Below are 12,369 nucleotides of genomic sequence, written 5' to 3'. Positions count from 1 at the left end.
AGGAGGGATAATATGGAACGCCATACTATGGATGATGTTCTGGGCAACGGTGTTCTAATCAGGCAGTACAAAATATATTACATAAGATTTGTATTTTGTTTTAATTATAAGTGATTTTTAGAAGGAGGCAGATGCGCACCTCAAATGTCTGAAGGTCTTGCGACCGAAACGTCAACTTGATACAGACAGACAGTGTGTGGGACATTTCTTATTTTAAATGATAAAATAGAAAGGAAATTACTTTAGTTAGCTTGACAGGGAACTGGCCTCTTGTCTTATACTACTACTATTTCTCTTTCTGTCCAGGTGCCCAGTTGGAGGTGGACTACACAGAAAAACTTAACTTCAGTGATGACGAGGAGAACCAAGCTGCTAAGGAGAAAGGAGAACATTGGTAAACCATTTGGCTTTGTTTCACGATTTGTCTCGTATAGCGGATAATTTTTAGGCGGTGGAGGTTTTTAACTGGAAATGATTTATTTTCCAGGGAAAAGGAATCGATGGGTAAAATGGAGCGTATGAGATCTCGGACATCAGACAACCAGGAGGGTTGGAAGGAAGGGTCGGGGGACCGTGGAGCGCCATCTCCTGGCAGCATGGGGCAGTACAATAAATGTGCACCTCCACAGGACTATCAGGTGGGACTGATGTGCACAAAAATAGCATACAGCAATTATGTACTTGTGTTCTCAACGTGCTTATTATCATTTTTTCCTATTGATGGTCAAATGTGCAAAAAAATGTGAAGGTGAATGATGATAATAGCTTAGTTTATGTAACATGCAAAATGTCCTATGACATGCATCCTGACTTCTGTGCTTGACATTGTTTGAATACCTTATTATCATTAGAATTAGTAGTTTTGATAAATTGTTCCCTTCTTTATGGTCAGGGTCGTTCGGTGAGTGGCGTTTCCCACCGTGGGGCCAAACCACTGACCGCCGCACCGCCTGCTGGCGAGGAGGACTCGGAGGCCTGGCGGCTGAAGCGCAAGAAGCAATCGGACCTCTCTGAAGCCGTAGAGCGAGCCAGGCTGAGACGAGGCGAGGAGGAGAGACGGATGGACGAGCAGCGGCTTGCCGCATGCGCCGAAAAACTTAAACGCCTCAATGAGAAACACAGGCCGGTATCCGAGACCAAACCCACACCACCACCCGCCGCCGCCGCCGAGGCCACCAGTGAGGAGAGCGGAGCCCTTCGAGAGGCAACGCCTCCGCCATCGGCTCCGACCCCTGCTTCCAGCCCTGCCCCCCCTTCTATGCCCATTGCACAACCCCAGCCCCCTCCTCTGCCGGACAGGGAGAGAGAGAGGGTGGAAAGAGAGAGGGCAGAGAGGGACTTGGCAGAGAGGGACTTGGCAGAGCGGGACTTGGCAGAGCGGGACTTGGCAGAGCGGGACTTGGCAGAGCGGGACATGGCAGAGAGGGACATGGCAGAGAGGGACATGGCAGAGAGGGACATGGCAGAGAGGGACGTGGCAGAGAGGGACGTGGCAGAGAGGGACATGGCAGAAGGAGAGAGGGAGACGATGGAAAGGGAGAGAGTGGAGCCCATCGTGGAGGAGGAGGTTGACTTGGTGCCCTGCCAGCCCATTTCCCCCGTCCCCTCCCCTGTCCCCGTGCAGAGGCCCGTCGTCTTAACCCCGGAGCCTCCGAGTGGACCGGAGGACTCCTTGGCCGAAGAAGGGCCTCTGGAGGAGGAGAACCAAGCTGACAGGAACCCCACTCCTATCCGAGACTATTTCAACATAGACGACAGCAGAGGTTAGCTCACTCATGGAATCTGATACATGTGTGAAAGATTTAGATATCATTGTTGTCAGGCCTAAACCTAATGTCCATATTCTAACTTTTTGTTTATTGTTTTGTACATTAATGCACGATTACTTCCAAATACATTTATGTTGTCTGTATGCGTGTGTTCCCAACAGTGGATGAGCCCCACCTGTCTGTGCCACGTGTGGAACCCCCTCCTGGGGAGGACAGCCCTGTGGTACCCCCAGAGCTGGAGGGAGAGGCTGGGGCCGCCATGCGGCCTGCTCTTACCTCGGGATACTCCAAACAATTCCAAAAGTCTCTGCCTCCTCGCTTCCTCAGGCAGCAGGTGTGTGTCTGTATAGAGCAACCTGTACTCATCTCCCTCCTGTATGTCAAGCGGTGGAATGACCTCCCCCAATCTTACAACCACAGTCTCAAAACACTTCTGACTCCACCTCACCCCCTAGCACTCCTTATTTCTTTGTATCAGTACTTACTATTTAGATACACTTTGTCTTTAGGCCAAAATTGTAAATTGACTTAATTTCTAACCATGTTGTCATTGTTCTTGGTCTCACACAGGAGCAGATGAAACAACAGCAGTGGCAACAGCAGCAGCAGCAGCAGACTGGACGTTCCGTATCCCCCTCAGGTGGTGGAGTAGCCCCACCATCCCAACAGCAGCAGCAGCACCGCTCCATGTATCAGCCCATGGGCCCCCACCACCAACACCTGGCCTCCATGGGCTTTGACCCCCGCTGGATCATGATGCAGTCCTACATGGACCCGCGGATGATATCAGGGCGACCGCCCATGGACATGCCACCTAGCATGCATCCTGGTTAGTAGTGACATGCCACCTAGCATGCATCCTGGTTAGTAGTGACATGCCACCTAGCATGCATCCTGGTTAGTAGTGACATGCCACCTAGCATGCATCCTGGTTAGTAGTGACATGCCACCTAGCATGCATCCTGGTTAGTAGTGACATGCCACCTAGCATGCATCCTGGTTAGTAGTGACATGCCACCTAGCATGCATCCTGGTTAGTAGTGACATGCCACCTAGCATGCATCCTGGTTAGTAGTGACATGCCACCTAGCATGCATCCTGGTTAGTAGTGACATGCCACCTAGCATGCATCCTGGTTAGTAGTGACATGCCACCTAGCATGCATCCTGGTTAGTGACCCATGGACATGCCACCTAGCATGCATCCTGGTTAGTGACCCATGGACATGCCACCTAGCATGCATCCTGGTTAGTAGTGACATGCCACCTAGCATGCATCCTGGTTAGTAGTGACATGCCACCTAGCATGCATCCTGGTTAGTAGTGACATGCCACCTAGCATGCATCCTGGTTAGTAGTGACATGCCACCTAGCATGCATCCTGGTTAGTAGTGACATGCCACCTAGCATGCATCCTGGTTAGTAGTGACATGCCACCTAGCATGCATCCTGGTTGGTGACCCATGGACATGCCACCTAGCATGCATCCTGGTTGGTGACCCATGGACATGCCACCTAGCATGCATCCTGGTTGGTGACCCATGGACATGCCACCTAGCATGCATCCTGGTTAGTAGTGACATGCCACCTAGCATGCATCCTGGTTAGTAGTGACATGCCACCTAGCATGCATCCTGGTTGGTGACCCATGGACATGCCACCTAGCATGCATCCTGGTTAGTGACCCATGGACATGCCACCTAGCATGCATCCTGGTTAGTGACCCATGGACATGCCACCTAGCATGCATCCTGGTTAGTAGTGACATGCCACCTAGCATGCATCCTGGTTAGTAGTGACATGCCACCTAGCATGCATCCTGGTTAGTAGTGACATGCCACCTAGCATGCATCCTGGTTAGTGACCCATGGACATGCCACCTAGCATGCATCCTGGTTAGTGACCCATGGACATGCCACCTAGCATGCATCCTGGTTAGTAGTGACATGCCACCTAGCATGCATCCTGGTTAGTAGTGACATGCCACCTAGCATGCATCCTGGTTAGTAGTGACATGCCACCTAGCATGCATCCTGGTTGGTGACCCATGGACATGCCACCTAGCATGCATCCTGGTTGGTGACCCATGGACATGCCACCTAGCATGCATCCTGGTTGGTGACCCATGGACATGCCACCTAGCATGCATCCTGGTTGGTGACCCATGGACAAGCCACCTAGCATGCATCCTGGTTAGTGACCCATGGACATGCCACCTAGCATGCATCCTGGTTGGTGACCCATGGACATGCCACCTAGCATGCATCCTGGTTAGTGACCCATGGACATGCCACCTAGCATGCATCCTGGTTAGTGACGTGCTGCATAGGTGTGCACTAGCCTCGCGTAGCCTGCCTTCATCTGCCTATGATAAATATTGCCCCAGGCAATTCTTGCCCCTCTCAATTGTCGACGAGCCAACCAGATTCTGGAACCAGGCTATAACCAACCGGGGCCCAGTATTCAAATATGGGCCAGGACATTGCAGGAAAAAATATATAATACTGTGAGGGACGAGACTAATATCCACGCAGTGATATTGGTATCGCTATGTGTGTGCAGTCGCAGAATTGGGGGGTGAAATTCAGGGAATCCTTGTAGCTGTTACAGTTTGCGAGGCACATGACCCATTTGTCATGGTTTGCAATCCAGCCCATAAGTTAGCAAACTGTTCTACCCTTTAGTTTTTTTGTCATTCCCACATTATCCTATACTGTCCTATTAACCCATTTTGGACTGAAGCCGATTCTAAAAAGCCTTCTAAATCCTGACCTGTATATCTGAAAAACTTCAAATATTTATATAGCGCCATCAATTTCTTGTCATTTTTTGAATACTGTACAGAACCCCAAGAGGGGTTCCTGTCCAGAAGGGTTAAATAAAGCAGAAATTCCAGTAGAAACGCACAACCAAATCAGTGTAATGGTAATTTAGGGATGGGACGATTATTGTAAATCGATTTGTGCAAGTGAAGTGTACCAAATGCGCTTTTACAGGTCCATTTGTAGCTCAACAAAAAGCTAATTCTTCCTAGTGTATGTAACGGAGGACAATTTCACGATAAATGTAAATCTCTGCGATACCATTATTGTGACCGTTCTTTTATCACGATAAACAATGGTTATCCCTAAACGGTATCTTCTGTTAATTATAAATACTGTCGTCCTGATATCATGCTTCCTCCATTTGCTGTCCTCTACAGGGAGGATGCCTCCTAAGCAGATTGTGCGCAGGGATCCCGGAGACAACTCGAGCTCCAGTTCGGACTCCTTTGACCACTTGACTCGACCCAACCGAGACCACGGTCTGCCCTCGGAGCCACGAATGGTGTGGGGCTCTGAACCATATCCTCAGTCAGAACCCTTACCGTCTGTCACTCCTCCCATAGGTCGGGATGACGGCAAGGAACCCAGGTGAGAATGCACAGCAGAAAGTTTAAATAACAAGGGGGTTGCACAGATCCAGTCCCTCCCTCGCTGGTGCTGGACTAAAGGTTGATGCATAGCAGAACACCTTGATCCTTTATTGGTTGTTCCTTTTTGATAGTTTTCTGAATACAACTCTCATCCCCATGTTTTTCTTCTGCAGGATGGACTCTGGTTTAGATCTGGACAGGGGACTTTCACCCATGTACCAGCAAGACCATAGCTCACTGGACTCTCGTAAAAAGGACTTCTTTCGGGACCCCACAGAGTCCTTGTCTGCGTTCGGCCACGTCCCAGAGGATGCCCCTGGGCCTCTGGACAGGGCACCGGTCAGCTCTGGCTTTGACCCTGAGGAGCCAGGCCTTCCCAGTGGAGAAGAGGTGGAAGCCCTCGGCCAAGCCATGCTCCAAAGGAGTGTCTCTCACGGCTCCAGCCACTCCCTCAAATTGGATGAGCCTAGGTTCGATGGTCTTCCCCTGGGAGCAAAATCACTAGAGGTCCAGGACTCAGGGGAGAGGGCAGAAGATAAATCGCGAAATGAGTCCTTCTCCCAGGCTGCCGTGACCAACAACAGGGCTACGCCGCCTGCCGATGGCCTCCACAAAGCAGAGAAGCTGCCCTTGCCGGCTCCTAATAAACAAAAGGCTGAGCTGCGCTGGGGTGGGAGGTCTGGGACTGGGCGTAGGGAAGGACCCGGGGGAGAGAGACCTCTCCGCAGATCTGGGCCAATAAAGAAACCTGTTCTAAGGGACATGAAAGAGGAGAGGGAGCAGAGGGAGGAGAGAGAGAAGAGACACGAGAGAGGAGAAAGGGGAGAGAGACCGAAGAAGGAAACGGTGGCCAAAGCACCCTCTGCAGCCGCGGCTGTGTCCGAAGGCTCCAGGCCTCAGGGTGAGGGGAAGAGAGAAGCTGCAGAGGAAACGCCCTCCTCTATCTCTCAGAGACCCAGAGACCCTCAGCTTTCATCTGGAGCCCCAACCTCTTCCTCTCAAGAAGAGAAAGCAGACAAGCCACCAAGCAATGACAAGCACCATGAGCCTAAACTGCCCTCCAGGAAAGAGTCAAACCTGCCTCCACGCTCTTACAGACGAGAGGAGAGGGAGAGGGAACGGGAGAGGGAGATGGGCAGGGACAGGGAGATGGACAGGGACAGGGACAGAGAGAGGGATAGGGACAGGGACAGAGAGGGGAACTGGCCCATTGATCCCAATTTCAAAGCACGTGGCCGAGGGGAGTACTATGCCAGGGGGCGGAGCTATCGAGGGACCTACGGAGGGAGGGGAAGGGGAAGGGGGGAACGTGGTCGCAGCAGAGGAGACTACCCTTACCGGGAGCCTAGATCACGCTCTGATCTTGCTCCTGGAGGTTCTGCTGCGTTCCGCAACCGCGAGGAGAGCGAGACACGGAGCGAGAGCTCAGACTTTGAGGTCATGCCCAAACGCAGGCGACGCAGAGGTTCCAACACGGATTCAGAAAGCGAGGGTGGGAGGGAGTCCGCCAGCGACACCGGGCCTTCGGACCGCGAGCCTAGCACCAAACCCAGCCGACCACTCAGGCGGGAATTGCCCGGGGAGGTGAGGCCTGGCCCACACAAGCCAGGCTTTGGCCCTCCTCACATGGGGGAGAAAGGTGGGCCACGAGGGGATGATGAAGGCAGGCCTAAGCCAGGCTTCCTCCCTAAAGGAGAGCCCTCCCGGCGAGGTAGAGGAGGGATGTACAGTAGACGAGGAGTGGCAAGGGAGCGCGGCGCCCCTCGTTCGGCTCCTCTCAGGCGGACGTCGGCTAGAGAGTCCTCCTCTCAGTGGCCCTCTAAACCCATGGAGACATTCAGACCTGAGGAAACAGAGTCCACGTCCTCCAGATACGATCGCCCTCACCATGACCGTGACCGACGCCCCCCACAATATGACAGTAAGAAGTTTGGTGAGGGAGCTCCCCAGAGCAACAGAGAGAGGCCCCGAAGGCCCAGACCAGCACGCCCCCCAAGGCAAGACAAACCCCCTCGCTTCCGTCGGCTGAAGGAAAGGGAGGCTGCGGGGCTGGCTGCTGGAGAGCCCGGCACCAGTCCTCCTGCCTCTCTACCGCCGGTGCCTGCCTCTTCTGCTGCAGCACCCTTTTCACTCTCCCCAACACTATCCAGAGCTCCAGGAACCCCCGTCACTGTGCCTGCAGAAGCAGGGGCCACTGCATCTGCTGCTGACCTTCCTTCCGCTGTAGAAGCCTGCTTGCCTGATACAGGCAGCCCTACTGTCACTGCCGTCGGCACCAAGTCACCCGACCTGTCTAATCAGAACTCCTCAGACCAAGCCAACGAGGAATGGGAAACTGCCTCTGAGAGCAGTGACTTCAACGAACGGAGGGAGCGCGAGGAGAGGAGGGGCGCACTGGAGGCCGCTAACGCAGCAGCCGCCGCCTCCTCTCCTCCAGCACCTGCACCTCCTCAGGGCTCCGTGACACCAAATAAAACCTCACCCGAAGGTGGGGTGACACCCAAACGAGAATTCCCTGGAGCTGCTGCAGCTAAGAGGAGTTTCTCCAGCCAGAGGCCTACAGAAAGACCGAACCGGAGAGGCAACAGCGGGGCCAAAACCAGCCGCAGCTACGCTGGCGCAAAGGGAGAGCGGAGAGGAGGAGGCCGAGCTGGCCGCAGAGGGTAAGTTACACAAAACAGGCTATTGTCTCTTCCGAAGCATTTAATACCATCTGCTGACATTACACAATGAAGTAGAGTCATTGAGCAGTGTACACTGAATACAACAGTTACTGTAGCGTTATTCAGCCACATTAGCAAGTGCATAGTAGTTCATGCAGTGTACTGTATTTCCCTGTAGGTTCTTCATAATTCATTACTCTAGTTTGTTGAATATGTTCTTTTCATCCCCCTCTATATCTCGTTCTCTAGGGCTTGGCTGTTATAATTGGCCATCAAAGTGTTTTCGTGTAGTTAAATATAGTCGACAGTGCTTATTTTTAGGCTGCTGCTCTCTGCCGTGGCCTTGCTGCTGGAGAATAGAATGAAAACAGTTTGTCCATCTGCCAACTTGTCTCAACACTCTAGCTGTGCCTTGCTTGGCATGTTCGGTTACTGAAACGAAATTACTCCAGACATGGACACAAATTGACCCTGAACTCGGAATAAAGGCAGTGCTATGTAAACATTCCTGATGAATTGTATGTCCATTAAATGGCTAATCAATCTAGCTGCATACTGTGTACTTACGTTCACTTACACAGGGGGAGGGTGTGATTATATAGAGTAAGAACTAACCCTTGGAATTGGTGGGCCAAGTTTGTGGATTCCTGGTGGTGCAGGTGGGTGCCCACCAGCCACCCCACCAATGTGGAGACTGGGGTTTGATTCATAAAGTGGGAAGCCGGCAAGGGAGGGCATTCTCTGTTACACCATATGCGACTCCTGCAGGTTGTTAAGCGGGTCATGGGTCCTCCTAATCAACACGCTTCTTGTTCCTCCGTCCTCCAGTCATGACCCTGAAATCCATTGAGTTCCGCCACCTTGAAGGATGTCTAAATTTATGTGCTTGTTGCGTTGCCTTTCCAAGTTGCTTGGAGTTAAGACACGCCAAGTGAATCATTTGCAGACCGTTTTGGACGGAACAAGTGACATTTGAATTGCAATCTCTATTTAGTTATTGGATACTGCTGCTGACTATCTCTTTGGGGCGTGCTATGGAATGATTTTTTTTAGTTTTTTAGTGCCCCTAAAAAAGTTTTATGCCATAACCCTGGTTGAAATGGCTTGATTGGATTTGTATATGTGACTTATGTTTTAATTTAATTATTCTCATGATCACATGTCACTCTGGTCATGTGCTACTGCTTAACAACATCCTCTTTATCTAGAGACTGTTTTGTCTCCTTTAATTCCTACACTATTAACCCTCGCCCACAGCAAACTACTTATTTGGCCTGTTTCCACCTGGTAACTAACTCACATCTGGTGTATTCAAATTATAATTGAACCAGGATAGAATTATTACTGCAAAAAATGTAAATGTGCTCACGACACATTGAAGGTCCATTCGGCCAAATGCAATTTGACCGTTGACAGGAACACGTGATCTCTGTAATTGCTTTTCTCATTACCTGCTCTGCTACCTCTCCTGTCCCTGTCTCTTAGTTTAACTAAAACTAAGATGAGAACATAATTTATGACTCCATTTGTTTGCGGGATCAATAAATCACTCCCGCGCAGGGCTCTACTCTGTTGTTCAAAGGAGATCAAAAACGGATCTTCTGTTTTGTTTTGGTCGGAACCTAGATATCATTACAATACGAACCTAGATATTTACAATACGGTTCAACAGTTCAATTTAATATTGAATAACATATCGGCATCATGGATGGGTTTGAACTTTGAAGAGAGACTGGCAGAGGAGTCTGAGGAAGTAAGATCACAAAGATGGGCAAAAGGTCTTAATTCATGGGTTGAGATTTCCTGAATGCTCAGACACAGGACAGCTGGTCAGTGAGCCAATGTATTGAGAGCTATGATAAGCCATGAGTCGTCATAGCTGGGGTTGGGATCCATAACCAATCCTATAGGGGGTTCCAAATGTACCCCAACAGGTCATACGTGAAGTCCACAAGTTCTAGAAACGATGGAACTGATTCTGCTTCCTCAATGTTGGATCCGGTTCATACGATTCCTCCGGATCCCAACCCTAGTCATAGTGATTAGCTTGTCTTATATATTATTTATTAAATCTGTGTGTTTGTCTCCGACAGGGCGGGAGGTCCGCAGAACCCAGAAGCGTTGGGTGGTGCGGGTCAGAGGCCTGCCAAAGATCAGTCTTCACGCCGCAAAGATGAAGCCAAACAGGCTGCCAAGAAACCTAAGGAGAACGCACTCTCTCAGTTTGACCTGAACAACTATGCCAGTGAGTGGACTTGCAAATGTTTACATGATTTCTTCCATGACATCTTGAAAAGGGTCTGCGTTCGTTTATTCACATTATTATTTTACGATGACACAGTAACGTGGGTTTCGGTGGCTTACGCAAACACTTGTGTTTTCATTATTGCAGTGTGTGTACTGTGTAGTTTTTGAGGCTGATGAGAAGGAAAAAATTGTTAGGTAAAAAAAGCAGTGCGACCGCAATGATCATGTTTTAGGGTTGAAAAAAATCACGGCAATCCCATCTTTAAATGATCCTCATTCACAGCCTTGTCTCATCTCTGAGAAGAAAAGCCTGCTAGTGACCTAATGCAGAGTGTGTTAATGGGCCGGGTTGTATACACTTCCCTCACGGCACCAGGTTACATGCACAGGGGATGTGAAGAAATCTGTAAAGTCTCAACGTAACTTCTTTTGGCGGTAGTTCTGCCAAATTCCAGTACAACTGGGTAGGTCTTGCCTATTCAGTATTTTAGCCGTGACTTGAGCGCCCCCTCCAGAGATACTTCCGGGTCATACTTTTGTGTCCCCATAGTTATACTGTGACGCTCCGTCGGACTAAATCTGAGACGAAAACAACCACCAAAGTCTAATTTTACCGCTTTCCTTGCAACAACAAAGCTACTGGTCTCCCAAATCTGTCTGTGACAGGCCGTCTGCCCCACACGGAATACTATCGCCATTTTATTTCATTGTGTCAACTAAATCCTCATTAATGCAAACTATAGATTCAACATACTCAACCCTGCACACATTCTAAATATGCCCCCGAAATGTACTGAGCAAATGGATTGTTACCACCTTCAATGATAATAATAGTCTTTATTGTCGCCACATCATATATTTTATTTGTCATGGACACTTGTATAGAACATTAATAATTCTACTCGAGTTGGAAGCATGAAGACCCATTTTAACCATTTTTAAAGCTTCCTTTCTGAAAAATAACGTCATTGTAAAAAGATTCACGCGTTTAGATATTCTATTTACAATGAGATGCAGATGGGATCTGGTGCCACTTGGATTATTATATATTATTATACATTTATAGTAGGATCAAGCAGTACCAGCAGCAACTACTCTACCAAGGCCTGAGTGCATTCTGATCATCTGTAACTGCCACTACCAAAACCCACCCCATCTCTGTCCCTTCCCTCAAGGTGTTGTGATTATTGACGACCACCCAGAGGTCACCACCATGGAAGACTCCCAGTCTAACCCCAACGACGACGGATTCACCGAGGTGGTGTCACGCAAACAGCAGAAACGCCTGCAGGACGAGGAGAAACGGAAAAAGGAGGAGCAAACCACCCAGGTGAGAGGAACCGTCCATTGACACACCGATGACTGATCTTCCAAAAAAAAGACATGAAGACGCCTATACACATCAAGGCACCCAGTGGTTTTGATTCTGATTTGAATTGTATACACGTCATTAGCATAATTACTGTTAAAACTCTTTGTGTGCCCGGGTACTTCAGCTACTAATATAAATGTTTCTCCCAACAGAACTGGGGAAAGAAAGGCTCTGGTGAAAAAGGCAGAGGTAGTGGAGGAAAGCTTCCACCTCGATTTGCTAAGAAATCGCAACAGCAGCAACAACAACAACATAAGCAACAAGAGCAGCAGCAAGCTGCCCAGCCTCAGCCTGCAGCAGCTCCTGTCCCCCAGCCCCCACCACCCGTCTCTGCCCCGCAGCATCCCCACCCAGCCCCCTCACAGCCTGCCGCCGCCCCTCCGCAGACTCTGGAAGGAACGGTCGCACCGCTACCCTCCATAGCGCCCGCTCCCGTCACCATGGACTTCACCTCCAAAACAACACTACCCCCAGCCCCCGCGCAGCCGCACAGCACTCTGGGTACGGAGCTGTGGGAGAACAAGGCCGCCGGCTCCACCGTCCTGCCTGATGTGAAGAAACGTGAGTAGCCCCCAGTTCTCTACATTGCATTAACCAATTGTTATGGGTTCACAGGTGAATTCACAGGTGAATATTCCAACATTCTTCTAAAGTATTTCATGAATAAATATAAAAATATCAAATAATTTCCTATCTTTTTTTTTTTTGGTTGTGGTGAAAAATCCACAAGCTCTCATTGAGGCGCTGTGCATTGTGAGCTGGTAGATCAGCTATTTTCTCTAGTTCATGTCCCGGCCAACGTCTAATTTCTCTTAGGTCTTGCGCTAAAACGTTTGGGAACCCCTGCTCTAGATAATGATTTTTATTTTTACATGTCTTTGATTAAGCGTTTCGGAAGATGCAT

The 12,369-nt window shown here is 49.8% G+C and overlaps 1 protein-coding gene across 21 annotated transcripts in view; it reads left to right on the top strand.

Annotated features, from left to right (window-relative positions):
• Positions 1-12,369, top strand: part of prrc2c (proline-rich coiled-coil 2C) — a 34,327-nt gene that overhangs the window by 10,822 nt on the left and 11,136 nt on the right. For all 21 annotated transcript variants that reach the window (XM_080769289.1, XM_080769290.1, XM_080769288.1 and 18 more), the window contains exons 9-18: positions 307-394; positions 488-638; positions 893-1,763; positions 1,931-2,103; positions 2,340-2,598; positions 4,971-5,181; positions 5,357-7,846; positions 9,940-10,091; positions 11,269-11,423; positions 11,618-12,026. In XM_080769289.1, the coding sequence (XP_080625415.1) occupies positions 307-394; positions 488-638; positions 893-1,763; positions 1,931-2,103; positions 2,340-2,598; positions 4,971-5,181; positions 5,357-7,846; positions 9,940-10,091; positions 11,269-11,423; positions 11,618-12,026 (4,959 nt within the window). The remainder of the gene's footprint in view (positions 1-306; positions 395-487; positions 639-892; positions 1,764-1,930; positions 2,104-2,339; positions 2,599-4,970; positions 5,182-5,356; positions 7,847-9,939; positions 10,092-11,268; positions 11,424-11,617; positions 12,027-12,369) is intronic.

This window comes from Protomyctophum bolini, assembly GCF_963924005.1.
Source record: "Protomyctophum bolini genome assembly, chromosome: 8".
Lineage (NCBI taxonomy): Eukaryota > Metazoa > Chordata > Actinopteri > Myctophiformes > Myctophidae > Protomyctophum > Protomyctophum bolini.
This window is presented reverse-complemented; position numbering and strand designations above follow the sequence as displayed.